This window comes from Oncorhynchus keta, chromosome 1 (genome assembly GCF_023373465.1).
Source record: "Oncorhynchus keta strain PuntledgeMale-10-30-2019 chromosome 1, Oket_V2, whole genome shotgun sequence".
Lineage (NCBI taxonomy): Eukaryota > Metazoa > Chordata > Actinopteri > Salmoniformes > Salmonidae > Oncorhynchus > Oncorhynchus keta.
In genome coordinates, this window is record NC_068421.1 from 54,179,951 (window position 1) to 54,199,602 (window position 19,652).

The window sequence follows — 19,652 nt, forward strand, 5'->3', positions numbered from 1 at the left end:
TCCGATTTTGTACCCACCTATAATGTGTGCATCTGTGAATTATAATACTGTGCACACTTTTATTGAATCAAGGCTCGGTCCCTTTGACGTGTTCTGCTACAGGCTTGCCATGGCTGTTGTCCATGGTGCTGAACAGGTGGATGGCGCTGCTGCCTTTTCAGAAGTTGCTGGCCAGGGTGGCGAGGTGCTGAACGGACAGATCCCCAGTGTACTTTGCCTCCCAGGTATTATTTATTCTTATTAATTCACCTGGCCGTACACAGTGAAGATAAACATTAAAGAAGTGCGCATGACCCCATTCATCATTGGTTAACCATGGCCCATTGTTATGGAGGTGGGTGTCGTCTCACTCTTGGAGTTTCTCAGTTTACCACTGGAGCGAGACAAAGGCTCATCTAATTGTGTCAGCTGCACCAAAGAAAGGTTGGCTGGGAAGTGGGAATGCGTTTGTGGGAACATTTTTAATGGCCAGACTGTGGCGCCATTACTCTCCTGACACCAATGTGGCAAATTTGTGAGAAGTCCATGACGTACCTCACAATACAGTTTATGGTGGCTCTTGCATCTTGCTAACAAAGTTTTGGAGGTATTGACAAGTTTACAAAAAAAAGTAATATTCTTTTGACATTTCATGTGTGAATTTGAGTTTGAAACAAGGGGTAAAAACTGAAAATGAGGTGTAGCCTAGCCCTAGGATACATGACATGCCACATATAGCCTACAGTAGGTCTACACAGATTCAAGAAGCTATATGGACTAGCACGCCGGGGAGCCCCTATGCTGTTTAACATCAGAAAATAGCATCTACTCAATGACACAAATTATGTAAGCCCAAAGCACCACATGTAACAGTATATCACATGGACTGACTGGAAGAACCCGATCGAATCAAAAGCAATCATATATTTTTTGACTGACATGATACTATTCCAGCTTCTCTCCAAAATAAACGGATTGGTTTCACAAACAGGCTATAATCTAATAATCGAGGAGTGAGAGAAAAAAACCCGATCAAAAACAACCCACATGATTAAATTCAGCAATCATATTAGGTGTTGAAAACAACAATTGAAAAAAAAATGATCAAGATAAAGACGGAGCGGAATGAGAGGCGTGTCTCAGAGGCGTAGCTGAATGATGGAGGAAGCGCACACATCTTCAGCACAAGCAGGACAAGGAGTGTCAAAAGCGCACGATTTTTCTATAACTGCCCATTCGCTTGCGTCAGTATTCGATGAGCGACTGAATAGAAAGGAAAGCACCTCCTATCTTTGGCATCAAGGGGTTTAAATCAGAAAAACAGAGAGAGAGAGCTGCAGTGAAAAGGGGAGGACCTGGCTACATCAACACATCACGTATTACTGTCAAATGTTATTGCTATAGAAGAACTCTAGCGCCAATGTATTTACTTGAATGCGGGCATATTTAAATCCGCATCATCACAACGGATCTGAGAAAGTAAACTTGAGGTAAGTTCGATTAATTTCAACTCAACACGTTCATCCATTCATTCACTTTTCATTCCCTCACTCATCTAGCCTACTGACTCATTCATCATTCTCTCCATTGTTCATCAGTATTTGGTGGAAATGTATACTTGCCTTAGGTTACATTTGACAGCCATAATAGTGAGGCCAGTCCTTTACTGTGTGATAATATCCAACTTGGACGAGTGAGGATGAGACATAGGATGAGACACTGTAGCGACGCTTTCTAGACAAGTGTGGGTTAACATACCCTCTTTATGAAATAAATAAATAGTCAGGTGCGTCTGATTAGGGTCTGAGCGACAACCACCTTTGCTTTCAAATGTGTGTTTGTGGTACACAGGACTCGAAACTCTGCATTTCTTTCTCAAAGTTAACCACACAATACACTTTGCACAGATAATCTTATTTTCTCTACAGGGTTTGGAATTATATTTTATTTCTGACTTCCCATAGTTGACCATGGTGCGGTTATATAGGCATGTCGCTGCTATAGTAGGATATGGTCATCCATATGGGATGTGCTACAATATGGAGTGTGTGTTTGTGTAGCCTAAAAGCGTGTGTGGGACTCGGGGCGGGGGGGGTATAAATGTTTCGTTCATTCATCCAACAGTGTGGATGTCGCCGCCAAGCATTATGCCAGGGAATGAGTGATTGATGTTTTGATTTAATTCCGTTAAATCGGTATCGCGAGCCCGTTAAGTCAAATTCCTGTGTAATTATCCAAGATGCGCGGTAGCAACTATGTCAGTCTAAAAATTCGTGGGAGACTGACACTTCGTTATTTGCGTGGGCATGGCATAGAAGGGGGCAAGCCTGAGCAATGCTGCTTTGACGTAAGCTACTCTGTAGTATACCCACGTCTTTGTTGTATAAGAATGTTGTGACGTACATAGTACGTTTATGTTTGTGGGCTATAATGTCTGCATATATTCGACGAGGTACATTCAGAAAGTATTCACACCTATTGACTTTTTAAAAATGTTGTTGTGTTACAGCCTGTATTTAAAATGTATTAGATAGAGATTTTTTTTGTCACTGGCCTACACACAATACCCCATAAAGTCAAAGTGGAATTATATTTTTACAAATTAATTAAAAATTAAAAGCTGAAATGTTTTGAGTCGATAAGTATTCAACCCGTTTGTTATGGCAAGTCTAAATAAATGGGCTTAACAAGTCGCATAATACGTTGCATGGACTCACTCTGTGTGCAATAATACTGTTTAACATGATTTTTGAATGGCTACTTCAAACACAGATTCAACCACAAAGACCAGAAATGTTTTCCAATGTCTCTCAAGGGGCAGCTATTGGTAGATGGGTAAAAATACAAAATTCAAACATTGAAAATCCCTTTGAGCATGGTGAAGTTACTAATTACACTTTGGATGGTGTATCAATACACCCAGTCACTACTATGGTACAGGCGTACTTCCTAACTCAGCTGACGGAGAGGAAGGAAGCCGCTCAGGGATGTTGACTTTAAAACAGTTACAAAGTTTAATGGCTGGGATAGGAGAAAACAGAAGATGGCTCAACAACATTTTAGTTACTCCACAATAACCAACTAAGCTAATTGATAGAGTGAAAAGAAGGAAGCCTGTACCAAATAAAATATTCCAAAACATGCCTCCTGTTTGCAACAAGGCACTAAAGTAATACTGCAAGAAATGTGGCAAAGCAATATAACGTTTTGTCCTGAATACAAAGCGTTATGTTTGGGGCAAATCCAATACGATACGTTACTGAGTACCAATCTCCATATTTTCAAGCATAGTGGTGGCTGCATCATGTTAGGAGTATGCTTGTAATCATTATTAAGTACTGGAGAGTTTTTAGGATAAAAAAGAAACAGATTGGAGCTAAGCACCGGCAACATCCTAGAGGAAAACATGGTTCAGTCTGCTTTCCACCAGACACTGGGAGATAAATTCACCTTTCAGCAGTACAATAACCTAAAACACAAGGCCAAATCGACACTGAAGTTGCTTACTAAGAAGACAGTGAATGTAGAAGACGGTGAACGTTCCTGAGTGGCCTAGTTACAGTTTTGACTTAAATCTGCATGGAGACCTATGGCAAGACCTGAACATGGTTGATTATCAATGATCAACAACCAATTTGACAGAGCTTGAAGAATTTAGAAAATAATAATGGGCAAATGTTGCTCAAGCCAGGTGTGGAAAGCTCTTAGAGACTTACCCAGAAAGGTTTCACATCTGTAATTGCTGCCTGTCACGTTTGTCGTAAGAATTATCGGCCCAAGGTGCAGCGTGATATGGTTTCCACATGTTTATTAACTGAATCGCACAAAAACAACAAAGAATGAACGAATCGTGAACATAAAGGAATGCTCACAGGCAACTACACATAAACAAGATCCCACAAAACACATTGAAGAAATGGCTGCCTAAATATGATCCCCAATCAGAGACAACGATCAACAGCTGCCTCTGATTGGGAACCATACCAGGCCAACATAGAAATAGATAACCTAGATTACCCACCCTAGTCACACCCTGACCTAACCAAAATAGAGAATAAGAAGGTTTTCTATGGTCAGGGTGTGACACTGTCAAAGGTGACTCAAGGGGTTTAACACAAATACAGGTATGTCATTTTCTTTGCTTATAGCTTTGAAGCACTGTTATAATTACATGTTAATACAGTGTTTGCACAGTACACTCTTAGAACATGAAAAGGTTCTCAATTTCTTCAAGGGTTCAGCAGGGGAACCTTTTCATCTGAGAACGTTAGAAAGACCACTCCAAAGATGTAGCCTTACTGCTAGAATTACAATCAATCATTTCAACTTGTATACTACACTTGGACATTTTATATTGGAAATCAATGTAATTATTGTGAGAGACAGAAAGGGATTTTCAAGGCAAACATTTCTACATTGCAAGAAGCAATGGTAGCATGTGAGATGCATAAATAATGCATTTTATATGGTGAGACCCTCTTGAAGTGAACGATAAAGAGCCTGACTCTATAACTGCTAGCATTAGCATGTGTTAGGAAAGTAGTGGGGCAATCGTCACTGCTTGATCACTAGCGTCCAGGGAATTATCAACCATTTTTATCACCACCAGCCAATAGGGAACCAGCTTCACATCAATGACCCCTGCATGGAATGCCTCTCAAGGGCCATAACACATTTTATTATCAATCTGAAATACAATCATATCTACTAGATAAACATTTCCTCAGACGTCACCAGATGTTAAGAATCTATGAATGTTTTAACCATTTACTGATTTCATTTGATAAATTTAACCTTTATTCAACCAGGCAAGTCAGTTAAGAACAAATTCTTATTTACAATAACGGCCTACATCATATAACAATTACTTGTCCCCTGTTAAATTTTGATTTGATGTGTGACTTTTTTTTACCATATCCAATCCTTTCAGATCTAAACATTGAGAGGTATGGAGGAACTAGGCGTTGTTCATGTTTCTAGATGGGTCTATCGTGTCATGGGGTTGTGGGGCAGGGGGTGGTTGCCACTATAAACCTGTAGTAGGGTATCACAGGGGAGCTTTCAAAAGCATTGAAACTTAGTCCCAGTGGAGCAATCTGTCCAATGGTTGAAAAAGGAGAAACCATACACACACAAACTGAGAAAAGACAGTGGATACATCTAGCCAGGAGTCCATCTCTCATGTCCTCTACCCACGTTTCTCAAGGCCACCACCTAAGTGTTGTATGGCAACATTTGGATAAACCTACACCCGAGATCTGTAGTAATAATAGCATACAATATAATACAGTATGTCATGTCAGCATTGTCTTTGTTCTTTGGGAAATTCAACTGTAATTCATAGATCTAGAGATATTGTTCATATTAATTTCCATCAAAGAGGAACTACCCCCTATATCAAACTGTGTGTGTGTGTGTGTGTTGCCATGTTTTGGCAGTTATTCCTTGCTGAAATACACAGGAATCAAGAGATTTGAGGCCATTCTCATGACACTCGAAATCGCCCTCTCTTGACATAATGTTGTTTATCAGACATTTTGGTCTGTCTACTACATCCTCCACACCATTCTGGCAATACTGGTATGTACGGCACTTAATGTCTCTAATAGATCTGAGTGGGTATTTGTATGTGTGTGTGTGTGTGCGTCTGTGCAGATGGCCCATCTCCAAATGTTTGAATGGTCTTGTGTGAGTAACCACATAGAGTAGTGCATACTAATTCAAAGTCCTCCTTTATTCAAGCCTACAGATGCCTTCAATCAGAGATGAGACTGAATGTGGCTAGCAAGTTGTCAAATCTCGGTAGTGGTCCAAACATAGGAATTACCAATCTGTCAATGTCAGAAAGCTGTTAGTGAGAAAGAGTTTGGCGTAAATCCTTAAAAATGTTCCTGTTGTGTTGTTGACCTCTCTGAAAAAGGATATGACATAGAAGGGTGCGGGAAGGTAACCATGGCAACTGAATGCTGACAGGGGTGATGACATGTTTATGCCCCCGTCCCCAAATACAAAAGTCATTACCCCCTCCCTTTGTCTATCTCCCTTATGTGTGCGCACCCACGCGCGCAACACACACTCTCTTCCTCTGTCATAGATTTTCCTCTGGGCCCTGTTTCCACAGTAACCAGAGAACTCCCAGAGATATGTGGGGGGAAAAAAACACAACGGAGAAATCCCAGAGCTGCAGAGGGAGGGAACACGCACGCACACACCTATACATAATAGCAAGATACACCAACACAGCAAGAACACCTGCCTGCCCAGCTCGTCTGCTGTCGTCAAGTGGTTTGCAGTCGTCACCGAGGGAGAGCATACATGGACCAAATCCGGGGACTAGATCGATTAACAGACCTTCAATTAGTCACTCTTCTAAATCTGTCTCTCACCGAGGGGGAAAAGGACTGGTGTCAAACATGAGCGTCAAAATCTCCTTCTGGAAATGCTACTTTGACGCTCTGTTCATACAGTAAATCAATATAACTAGAATCAAACAAACACTCTCCCTTTAAGACCAGAGAGATTTATTTGATTTATTTTGTAAGGTACTTGTATATATTTTTTAAACACAAAGCATATGTCAGGGAAACAATATTAGATGTCTATTATTTTTAGTCAAACTGGGAACAAGCCACGTGGTTAGTTTCCTCATATAAATCATGTCACAAATGACAATGTAGCCATAGGTTCACACGCCAGAAGAGGGGCTTCCAATCTTTCCCCATTGAAAGCAGTTTCAATCAAGCCTGAACTCAAGCAATAACGAAACATATAATAAAAAAAATCTATTGAATTATAACTGGATTATTAGTTCCCATCCAAAATGTTGAACAGTGGCCTCCTGGGCTGTATGATCTGACAATCACCCCGCCACTTGAAATGGCCACCAGACATGCAGCAGTGTCCAGGCTGTCACTATGCATGATATCGCAGGCAGATAGATGGGGGTGGAAGTATGGAAATGTCTCTGATGAGGGACCCAATTGCTCCACATGGCCACCATAACCAACCCAGTAGTGTCTGGACACCAACCCAGTAGTGTCTGGACACAGCTGTACAGCAGGCACTGGGGGGAAACTGACAGACAGGGCAATAACTCAAACCCTAGGAGTGACCCAGCACCATTTCATTATATAGCAAACCTGACAAAACATTGAGTTGTTTTTCGATGTTCTTACAGGACATTAACATAAGCAAGAACCAACGCTTTTCACTGTTTGCCACAGCAGCATGAGGTCAACCTTTCTTTGCGTCAACCAACCGTTATCTTTATAAGAACAGTTAGATGTAGGATCCTCATCTAAATGATCCTCATTTAGAGGCATTTTTATCGATCATCAGCTGCCTCCTCTTGGGAACCTTTATCAAACACACACACACACACACACACACACACACACACACACACACACACACACACACACACACACACACACACACACACACACACACACACACAACTAGAAACACCCCTAGTCATGCCCTAACCTATTACACAAACAGAGAAGCCCCGAGGGCTGTCTATGGTCTGGGCTTGACACCAATAGAATGCAAATGGGGAGTTTATTAGGGATTTTGGTACACTGATCATCAGCTGCCTCCAATTGGGAACCACACACACACACACACACACACACACACACACACACACACACACACACACACACACACACACACACAACTAGAAACACCCCTAGGCCTAACCTATTACACCACTAAGAAGGGGGAATTCACCAATCCAGTGGTGGTCCTCAACCAATCCAGTGGTGGTCCTCAACCAATCCAGTGGTGGTCCTCAACCAATCCAGTGGTGGTCCTCAACCAATCCAGTGGTGGTCCTCAACCAATCCAGTGGTGGTCCTCAACCAATCCGGTACACAAGGGGGGTAGTCCCACTGTCCAGGTCACAACACAGCTATTGTTCTCTCTTCTCCCACTCTTCATATTGCACTTTGTTCTCTCGTTACTCTGCCCATTTGTGCAGGCTGCTCCCTCCTTTATCCCCAAGTTCTCCCTGGCTTAACGACCCACAGCCTTGCCTCGTTGAGGCAGGAAGTCCATATAAGGCTCGGGGTGGAGCCGGCAGGCTGCAAGATATCTCTCCTTAATAACCACTCCCTGCCGTCTGCCACAAACTATTTGTTCAGCACTTTTGAAATGTACAGCAACGGAATTCAGAACATGTGCCATTCTTACAGTGTTCTCCCTGTACACCAAGTCAGAACTGTAGGATAAATAAAGGGGCATATCAGCAGACAATGAAAGCTCTTACAATATTCAATGATTAGATTTCTCTAAAACAAGTTATAGGCTACATGTGCACCACCAAGTCAGAACAGTAGGCAACATTAAGAGTGGAAAATAGACCAAACTATTAGGGTGAGGCACATGGGCAACTAACAGCTTACCACACAGCATACAATTAGTATGTTGTGCTCACTTGAACAGGGAGGTGGGCAAATTTTGTCATCAAACTTTGTCATCAAAGTCTGTCATTCTCTGGATTTATAGTGCTTTCAAGACAACTGGGAACTCTGAAAAAGAAGGTTGAATCATGATGACATCCGTGATCTTCAAGTTACAGCTTTAGAAAGAGGTCCAAGTTCCATACCTCCAATTCCTAGTTGGATGACCGTTCAAAACGCAGTTCCGAGTTAAGTTGTTTTGAGTGGGGCACAAATCATGCTTCATTGACAGCATGGCCAATATTGAATGTTTATAACTTTAAGCTTGGAAAAGAGACCCTTAATCCAGACTTGGGACCATACAGCCACTCCAATGAATAGCAGAATAATAATCGCTTTGCAATGCTTGCAGTTAGCCAATGATTACTTCCAAACCACTCATTGTACTGTTTGTGATTACCATCTTGTTGTGTAATGTTTATGTCCAATGGCCGATGAGCACCGATACGTTTTATCTATAATTTCTATTCAATTTTCCTCTTAATATGACAAGGATTAAAAAGTATTTGCCAGTAGATTGTCGACTTGATTCATGATGATGACTGCTAGCTAAGATTTAGAAAGTATGATGTTGACGTGATCAGTCTAATCTAAGATACTGTAGATATAACAGGATTTGACGTAATTTATCTGTGGCCAATGACCTTGAGCCTTCTTGGATGGGCACTTCTAATGTAATTCTATGGCAGCACCCAAGGGGCTTGAATTTTCGCCCTCTATCCTTAGACTCGGCGGTGACGTAGTGTCCCCATGAGTGACAGAAAACTGAGCCAATCACGGCGCAAATAGAGAACATGACCAACATCTACGCTCCGTATTTTCCGCTTGTTGCCCCACCACCACAGAAAGCACTGAGCTAGGCTGAAACACCTGTATTTTGGAGCTGCCTTACTCAATAAAGCACTGTTGCTGAAAGGTTTAGGTTCCACAGAAGAAATCAGGAAGAGGGAGAATCAGTGAAAATGTTTGCTAAAGAAACTATCAGAGCACTGTGAGTTTAATGATATTTGAAAATGACACCATTAGAGACAGACTAGTATGTGGGCTACGGAGTGAAGCTACACAAAAGAGACTATTGAAGTCAGTGTGGAACTAGCTGCTAAAGAGGCTCAGCAGACAGGGAAATCAGGACGAGTGCACACGAGCGGAACTGAAAATCAGAGACAGGGAACTCAAGGCACATGCTTCCACTGTGGCAAAGCGGGACATCTACAGTACATGCTGGTGTAAGGACATGGATTGCTGAGCCTGTGGTAAAAATGGCCACTATGCACAAGCCTGCAAAAACAAAAAGATATCCAAGAAAGAGACGTTCCTACGAAAGCAAAAAAGAGACATGTTCACGCTGTTGAGCAAGAGAAAACAGAGGCGAGTGACTCAGATGAGGAAGTCACATTGAAAATAGTGACTGTGGGGGGTGGGGGGGGGGGGGTGTATCTCTGTGTCAGACACAGTCTCCGAAAAGACACTGAAACACCTTCCACTTCAGCCAGTACACATCGTGTTTAGGACTTACAGGCGAAGAGGCATCCCTGAGGTCACAGTTCAGTTAAATGGACAAACTGAAGCTGCCACTCTACGTAATAAAAAGAGACTATCCATCACTACTGGGACGCTCGTGGCTGGAGGAGATCACACTGGACTGGCCATCAGCACATACAATGACGCTTGGAGACACAGGCCTACCCGTCATCTTAAAGAATCACGGGGGACTCTTTAATGTAGAGCTGGGTAGCATGAAAGACATTATAGTGAATCTTAGCATTAAGCCAGACAGAAAATCTTAAGTTTCCGAAAGCAAGACCAGTACCTTATGCTATCAGACCAAAAGTTTAGGCTGACTTGGACACTTTAGTCATGAACAAAGCACTGGAGCCGGTCAGCGTGAGTGAATGGGCGACACTCATCTTACCAGTCCCTAAAGGAAAACTCCACCCAACAACTATATCCACCCAACAAATATCCATTGTTGACATAGTCCCAAAATGTTTTGCTTGTCAGAATGTTTGCAAGTTATGTGACTCAAAATACACAAATCCTCCCTGTATGATGCTTTGTGCATCCTACGATGCTGCGTTTTGCATCATATGATGAAAAATACATCATACAGGGATGATACCTGTATTTTGAAAGGTACATATCTTGAAAACGTGATTGCTGACAATCAAAACATTTTGGGACTATGTCAACAATGGACTAATGAAAGAAATACCAAAATATAGTTTTGATTAGAGTTTCCCTTTAGGAAGGATGGTGGAATCAGGATATGTGAAGACTTTAAAGTCACGCTAAACCTTGTGTTGTCTGCTGAGCAATATCTGCTACATCGACAACCTTTTCGCAGGTTTAGCTACTTCTGGTGGCCTGGACAAGATGGAAGCATTGAGGAGAAAGCAAAAACACGTTCCCCATGTCAGAAGGTTCGCAACGTACCTCAAACTTTCACCTCTTAATCCGTGGAATTGGCCAGAGGAAGCGTGGCAACGCATACACATGCTATCCTCCAGGAACACTCCTCATGCAACCACCAAAGCCTGGCCTGCATCGCTACTCATGAAGAAAGAACTATGCACAAGCTTCAACCTACTCAAACCTCTGAACGCAAAGGAGACGTCAACAGGGGAGTCAAGTCAAACATTGTGAACTGAGAGCAAAGGACAGAGCTTTCAATCTGGGAGAAACTGCCTTAGCTAGGAACTACCTCAAAGGGTTCGTGCCACAGTCATCACTCAGACTCGTCCTGTGTGGTACACGGTCCACACTGCAGAGGACGTTGTCTGGAAAAGGCACACAGCTCAGTTACTGTTGAGTAACGCAACACCGACAGAACCACCAGTCATGAGTGGTCCAGAACTGTTACTGGGTGACACCATGACCCTGGAGGCTCGCAGTCACCTTCTCGGGTCTGTTATTCAACAATTTATGTAGGAGGTAAGGCGATGTGATTTGGGGCTATGCCGCCGAGCATCATTGGGTTGTACGTGTTGAGACGATCGCGTTCTGTATAAATGGCGGAACTGAATTCCTCTCTCCCGCATCATCATCGTTTAATTGTTATAAAGACGTGGTTATGAAACCCAAAAGACATAACAAATGTACTCAGACGTCTATGATGATAGCCAGGTATATTTGACCCAGTAAGGCAGCGGAGAGCTCTGTAGCTACGCGATGGCCTCCCGCTCTACTCGAACATGAATGAATCAGAGTGTTGTTTGATATGTTGGACAAGACCAGGTGTTGGTGGGAAGCATTGGCAGCTCCTCAGAGAACAATACAGTGATCACAGAGCTGTGTGGTGTACTTATCAAAGCCCAACTTCCAATAGAGAGAGAGAGAGAGGGAGGGAGAAGGAGAGAAAGAGAGGAAGGGAGAGAAAGGAAGATAAAAATAGTGTACGTGAGAGAGAGAGAGACAGAGAGAGAAACCAACACCTCTTTTAGATGAACACAGAGAGGTGTCTGCTCTTACTGTGGAAACACCAAGGGCTCCCACATACTTCAAACAGAATGCTCTGCATGGAGTACCAACAGGAGCCTTACTCTAGAGACTAACGCCAGAGCTCCAGCTAGCATCTGGCTGGTCCATGGGAGTCCTTTGGCTGTAACACACACGGCTCAGATACCCACGGAGGGAATGTCTCCTGCTGCTCAATGATCTGAAGGCACTTAATAGGTGGGAACAACATGGCAGGGTCTGGAAGTACAGTACATTCAAGTGATATTTTGCTTGAAAAATCCAAGTTGCTCAGATGTTTTCAGACCTCAAACCCTGTCAAGATGGAATGGATTATCCTTTTAACATAACGAGTAATGAGTTTCACAATATTGTTTCTACCTGCCCAGGCTTGTTACCTCTTCCACCCCTTTTTTTCAATTTTTGCCTAAAATGACATACCCAAATCTAACTGCCTGTAGCTCAGGACCTGAAGCAAGGATATGCATATTCTTGATACCATTTGAAAGGAAACACTTTGTAGTTTGTGCAAATGTGAAATTAATATACAGTGCCTTGCGAAAGTATTCGGCCCCCTTGAACTTTGCGACCTTTTGCCACATTTCAGGCTTCAAACAAAGATATAAAACTGTATTTTTTTGTGAAGAATCAACAACAAGTGGGACACAATCATGAAGTGGAACGACATTTATTGGATAGTTCAAACTTTAACAAATCAAAAACTGAAAAATTGGGCGTGCAAAATTATTCAGCCCCTTTACTGTTGATTCTTCACAAAAAAATACAGTTTTATATCTTTATGTTTGAAGCCTGAAATGTGGCAAAAGGTCGCAAAGTTCAAGGGGGCCGAATACTTTCGCAAGGCACTGTAACACATTAGATCTGGTAAAAGATAATACAAAGAAAAAAACATGCATTTTTTGTATATTTTTTGTACTATCATCTTTGAAATGCAAGAGAAAGGCCATGATTTATTCTTCCAGCCCAGGTGCAATTAATTTTTGGGCCACTAGATGGCAGCAGTGCATGTGCAACGTTTTTAGACTGATTCAATGAACCATTGTATTTCTGTTCAAAATTTTGTATCAAGACTGCCCAAATGTGCCTAATTGGTTCTTTTCAAGTTGAACCTCATGCTAATCGCATTAGCCTACGTTAGCTCAACCCTCCCGAGGGGGACCCACCGATCCTGTAGAGGTTTTAAAGATAAATATTCACAAGATAAGCACGGCATAGAACTCTGGTTGCTCAGTTATGGTGTGGGGTGCATTTTCCTGGCATGGTTTAAGTCCACGCAACCCCCAGAGGGCAAGGTAAACACCAATAAATACACAGCCATTCTGATTGATAACCTTTAACCTATGGTGAAGCATTTCTATCCTGATGGGAGTGGTCTCTTCTAGGAAGACAATGTCCCCATCCACAGGGCACGAGTGGTCACTGAATGGTTTGATGAGCATAAAAACGATGTAAATCATTATGCCATAGCCATCTCAGTCATCAGATCTCAACCCAATTGAGCAGGGAAATTCTGGAGCGGCGCTTGAGAAAGCGTATTCCACAACCATCAACAAAACACCAAATGATGGAATTTCTTGTGGAAGAATGGTGTCGCATCCCTCCAATATAGAGTTCCAGACACTTGTAGAATCTATGCCAAGGTGCATTGAATCTGTTCTGGCAGCTGGAGGTGGCCCATGCCCTATTAAGACACTTTATGTTGGTGATGCTTTGTGTTTTTAACGACACAGAACTGATACCGATCACTTGATTAAGTGACAGATAGCTGGCAAAATGCTAATTTGACCATGTCCCTATGTTTGAGTAAATCCCCCAACAAAAACCTTGAATTGGTCATTTTGAATCTAGATCTGCACTGTTCTTCTTCTTAGTCTCTCACTCAGTCATCTTCCCACTCAATGGCAATCTGTCAGCCCTCCCCAGGCTTAGCCCCCTTCCATTCCACTTTATTTCTCCATCACCGCCATACCCACAGCAAGATGAATGACTCCCTAATGCAATCTGACTAGTGTTGATGGCATCTATCTCTCTCTCTCTCTCTCTCTCTCTCTCTCTCTCTCTCTCTCTCTCTCTCTCTCTCTCTCTCTCTCTCTCTCTCTCTCTCTCTCTCTCTCTCTCTCTCTCTCTCTCTCTCTCATGTCTGAAAGTGTTCTCATGTGACTGATTGGGTATTGAACCTGGGTTATCTGTCGCCTCAGGATTGTGTTAGCCCTCTGAGCTAAAGCCTAGGTAAGGTTATTCATCATGCAAGCATAGCTTACCGAACTATCTCCATTACTCTCATTGTCATGCACCTGAGCTCACATTTGAAAATGCAATAGTACTACATAACACCCCAACTGTGAAGCTATAGTATTGTTTTTCCTAACATCCATTTTTATCCATTACCACTGAGCACTAAGATCAATGGTACATGTAATACATTTTCAATGGCTATTTGGATCAGTCTATTGTGTCGATGTATTCCATACCTTTCCACTCTCTGGTATTATCGCAAGGCAGTCCTCATGGAACATTGAATCCCACAAAAAAATACCCTAGTCTGAGACGTGTTTTTTTTTGCTTGCTGTGACAATCTACATAGGAGTTGGCAAGACAGCACAAACAGATGTGGGCCCAGGCTACACAAACACACCTTTGATGACAATGTGCTTGGCCTCTGCTTCCCACTGCACTGTGCTTTCATAGATCTGAGAGCCCATCAATTAACTGCCTCTCCTGTGTCTTGTTCAGGTTAATGATAATCTATGATGGCAGGCCTGGCTTTAAAGGGACCAGCTTGTTGCACTGTAAATCTCAGTCGAGGGTCTCTGAGATATTGTTCAAGTGCACAAGAAGATAGCGAGGATGCTATTTAGATAAGAAAATGTATTATTTCGAGATAAAGCTCACTGTTTGTCATGATTATGCTATTGTGTATGATCTCACTCTAATGTGATTGTAGTGGGGATATTTTTATTGCCTTGTCCCAGCTGGCAAAAGTGATTGAAATGACATCATGTCAACCAACTTTGGCTGCTGGGTTAGCTTCAACTACAAGGCAAATTCCAATCAACATAGTTGAATGGCATTCATGTTTTTTCTGATAGTGCTTCTGATCCCATCCTTTGATGACCATTCCTGATCTTCTCTTCCTTCTCTTCCTCAGGAAACAGATAACAACAGGGATCCCAACCCCCCCTCCCCCCCAACATGCCGGAGCAGAGTAATGACTACCGTGTTGTGGTGTTTGGGGCTGGCGGTGTGGGCAAGAGCTCCTTGGTCCTTCGCTTTGTCAAGGGAACCTTCCGGGACACCTACATCCCCACCGTGGAGGACACCTACCGCCAGGTGATCAGCTGTGACAAGAGTGTGTGCACCCTCCAGATCACCGACACCACGGGCAGCCACCAGTTCCCCGCCATGCAGCGCCTGTCCATCTCCAAGGGCCACGCCTTCATCCTGGTCTACTCCGTCACCAGCCGCCAGTCTCTGGAGGAGCTCAAGCCCATCTACCAGCAGGTGCTGGCCATCAAGGGCAGCGTGGATGCCATCCCCGTCATGCTGGTGGGCAACAAGAGCGACGAGACCCAGCGTGAAGTGGAGACCAAGGAGGGTGAGGCGCAAGCGACAGCATGGAAGTGTGCCTTCATGGAAACCTCGGCCAAGATGAACTGCAACGTCAAGGAGCTCTTCCAGGAGCTGCTCACACTGGAGAAGAAGAGGAACATGAGTCTGAGCGTCGACGGCAAGCGCTCCGGCAAGCAGAAGCATGCCGACAAGCTTAAGGGCAAGTGCAGCATCATGTAGGGAGGGAGAGATGATGCCTGACCACTAGGAGGAAAGACAGAGGTTGGGGAGGGTAGCGGTGGTGGTGGTGGTGGAAAGGGTGTGCGTTCTTGAAAAGACTCACTTCGAGGAATGGAGGGAAGGTTGGGGTAGGGGTGGGGGTCGTCTGAGAGGGATTTTGTTATCCCGAGAGAGGCAACCCCCCCCCTTACTTTATACCACTGCCCCATCTCCACCTTTCCCCCACTCTGCTCATACCATTAACCAGGAATTGCCCCTAGGGCACAGTCAACCCGTCTGTCTCACTGGTTTTGATTTGGAGGTTTGCCTCTCCATCAAAAAATGTATGCCACTAGAGGCCCGAATAGAAAAGTTTGGGACACAAGAGTCAAGTTCTAAGAGAAGGTCAAATATTGATGCATCTCTGCTGTGATGGGAAAAAGGAAATAATATGGAACCCTGAGAATTCATATCCTGTTCAGGGTATAATGACAAAAAGGGGGAACTCCCGACACAGTGCCCATTTCAATATTATTCACTCCACGTACACCCTCTTTTCCCTATAGCTGTCTGTCTCCTGCTAATATGAGATAGCCACTTGACTCTTATGATTGTGAAAGGGAATAGGGTTGATTTGCGGGAGATGAGAGTGTATCAAGTTTAATGTGAAAGTAATGGAAACATGACTTTCGTCAATTCAAGGCCATTTCCATAAGCACAAGTTGGACTTTCGCCGTTCAGTCTCTCTGTATCTACCTGGTAATTGGATGGGAGTTGAGAACTAGACATTGTCATCAATAAAGGGCTCTATTCAATCTGTATAGCAGAAGTTCAGCGTTACAGCATGTTCTTGCGTTAGAGGAGACTGCATTCACGGTAAACGCTGCATACAGTAGTGCATTCGGAAAGTATTCAGACCCCTTGACTTTTCCCACATTTTTTTAACGTTACAGCTTTATTTTAAAATGGATGGGGGAAAAATGATTCATAAATCTTCACACAAATGCCCCATAATGACAAAGCAAAAACAGATTTTTAGAAATGCTTGCAAATAAATTACTCTTTTTTTTTCTTCTAAGAACCTGCTTTCACTTTGACCTTATGGGGCATTGGGTGTAGATTGATGAGGATTTGTATTTATGTAATCCATTTTAGAATAAGGCTGTAATTCAAATGTGGAAAAAGGGAAGGGGTCTGAATACATTCCGAATGCACTGTATGTTGACCTTTACATTTCTGCAGCGAAACAGATTGAATAGAGTTGTTGACGGAAAGTTATTTGTTCATTAAACAGTGCGTTCTGACATTTTTCAAACCCCTTGACTTTTTCCACCTTTTGTTATGTTACTACCGTATTCAAACATTTAAAACAGGTTTTTAGAAATTTGAGCAGTTCTTAAAAATAAAAAGCTGAAATATCACATTTACATAACTATTCAGACCTGAAGCACCTATGTGAGCAATTACAGTCTTGAGTCTTCTTGGGTATGACGCTATAAGCTTGGCACACCTGTATTTGGGGAGTTTCTCCCATTCTTTTGTGCAGATCCTCTCAAGCTCTGTCAGGTTGGATAGGGAGCATCGCTGCACAGCTATTTTCAGGTCTCTCCAGAGATGTTTGATCGGGTTTAAGTCCGGGCTCTGGCTGGGCCACTGAAGGACATTCAGAAACTTGTCAAAGAAGCCAGTCCTGCATTGTCTTGGCTGTGTGCTTAGGGTTGTTGTCCTGTTAGAAGGTGAACCTTCGCCCCAGTCGGAGGTCCTGAGCGCTCTGGAGCAGGTTTTCATCAGGGCTCTCTCTGTACTTTGCTCCGTTCATCTTTCCCTCGATCCTGACTAGTCTCCCAATCCCTGCCGCTGAAAAACATCCCCACAGCATGATGCTGCCGCCACCATGCTTCACCGTAAGGATGGCGCCAGATTTCTTCCAGGTGTAACGTTTGGCATTCAGGCCAAAGAGTTCAATCTTGGTTTCAGCAGACTAGAGAATCTTGTTTCTCATGGTCTGAGAGTATTTAGGTGCCTTTTGGAAAACTCCAAGCGGACTGTGCCTTTTACTGAGGAGTGGGTTCCGTCTGGCCATCATAAAGGCCTGGTTGATGGAGTGATGCAGAGATGATTGTCCTTCTAGAAGATTCTCCCATCTCCACAGAGGAACTCTGGAGCCCCTTCAGAGTGACCATCGGGTTCTTGGTCACCTTCCTGACCAAGGCCCTTCTCCTTAGATTCTCGGTGGTTCCAAACTTCTTCCATTTAAGAATGATGGAGGCCACTGTGTTCTTGGGGACCTTCAATGCTGCAGAAATGTTTTGGTGTCCTTCCCTAGATCTGTGCTTCTAAACAACCCTGTCTCCGAGCGCTACGGACAATCCCCTGGACCTCATGGCTTGGTTTCTGCTCTGTCAACTGTGGGACCTTATATAGTGTAACGGATGTGAAACAGCTAACTTAGTTACTAAGCTACCTGTTTCACATCCGTTACAATAGACAGGTGTGTGCCTTCCCAAATCATGTCCAATCAATTGAATTTACCACAGGTGGACTCCAATCAAGTCGTATAAACATCAAGGATGATCAATGGAAACAGGGTGCACCTGAGCTCAATTTTGAGTCTCATAGCATAGGGTCTGAATAATTATGTAAATATATTTTTCACATATTTTTCTTTTGAATTACATTTGCTAAAATGTCTAAAAACCTGTTTTCCCTCGGCCAATATGGGGTACTGTGTGTAGATTTGAGGAGGAAAATATATAAATATCAATTTTAGAATAAGGCTGTAACGTAACAAAATGTGGAAAAAGTTAAAGTCTCTGAATACTCTCCGAATGCACTGTATATTACAGGTGCAGGTTAGGCCTATCAGTGGTTGCTAATTAACGTTAGCATGTGTAGTAATACAAATATAGGAAATATAGCTGCAAGTGGTCTCTGCATTTTGCTGTACATTTGAAATGCCTTTCCTACCAGTTGACTTGACATTTTGCATCATTTCAACATTTAAGTGAGCTTTAGCCAAACAAAGCACAAACAAATAACAAAAGCAACAAGCAGTCAAAGCACGTTCGAAATGTAAACGTTTTTGAAGAAATGTAATGAATCTCTATAGCACAAATATTTGGACCCTCATATCATTAAATTAGGTGTCTATATCAATGTTGATCACATTATATGCCTATCTTCTGTTAATATACTGTAATTAATATATTTTATTCTCCAAATGCTCATATTGTCTTGCTTTGCCTCTCCTCCCTATTGAATATTTGTTGCAATCCAGAAAGCACATGGCATTGCTTTAGCAATATGACTGCACTTTGAGGATCTGGAGCACAGTGACATTTGATCTTTTGGTAAATCCTTTGACGTGCTCTGGATGAATCATTTCACTTGAGGGGATTTTGCAATTTGAATCATATAAAGGAACTGCCAAATAAAGACAACTAAATGTACATATAATGGTTAATTGGTCAATTTACACGCACACTGTTACATGCAAGGTCTAAAGCAGTGATGTAGTGGTAATAAAATGGTTAGGTAAACTCTGATTGCCAGAGTCGCAGTGAGAAAAGTAACTAATGCATTTTTCCACAAAAGGCAGGCAAACTGTGGGTAAAAAGTGGGTAAACTACGGGTAAAAAGTGGGTAAACTGTGGGTAAACTGCCTTTACTTGCGTTTACACTCCACTACACCACTAGTTTAAGGAATGAGTCCTGCAGGAGTAAGTACATGATCATTTTACTTGGAGAAATACTTGTTCTTAGGTGTGCTGTACCATTTCATTCCTTGCCTAATATGAATAGAATGATAGAACATTTATCCAACACTAACCCCCTCATCCCAATAGATGTCCCTATCTTTTCAACAGCCTGACTGTTTGGTATTCAGTTAGTTCCCAGAAAGAAAATGACATCTGTCATTCCTGTACATGCTCACTATTTCCTCCCAGACAGTGTTGCTATAACGGCACC

General features: G+C 42.8%; 1 protein-coding gene across 1 annotated transcript; it reads left to right on the forward strand.

Moving 5' to 3' along the window:
- Window positions 1-1,135: 1,135 nt before the first annotated feature.
- On the forward strand, window positions 1,136-19,132 carry LOC118387886 (GTP-binding protein Di-Ras1-like). The gene is made up of 2 exons (XM_035776702.2): window positions 1,136-1,469; window positions 15,064-19,132. The coding sequence occupies exon 2, from the start codon at window positions 15,108-15,110 to the stop codon at window positions 15,702-15,704; it is 597 nt and encodes a 198-aa protein (XP_035632595.1). The 5' UTR covers window positions 1,136-1,469; window positions 15,064-15,107; the 3' UTR covers window positions 15,705-19,132.
- The last annotated feature ends 520 nt before the right edge of the window (window positions 19,133-19,652 follow it).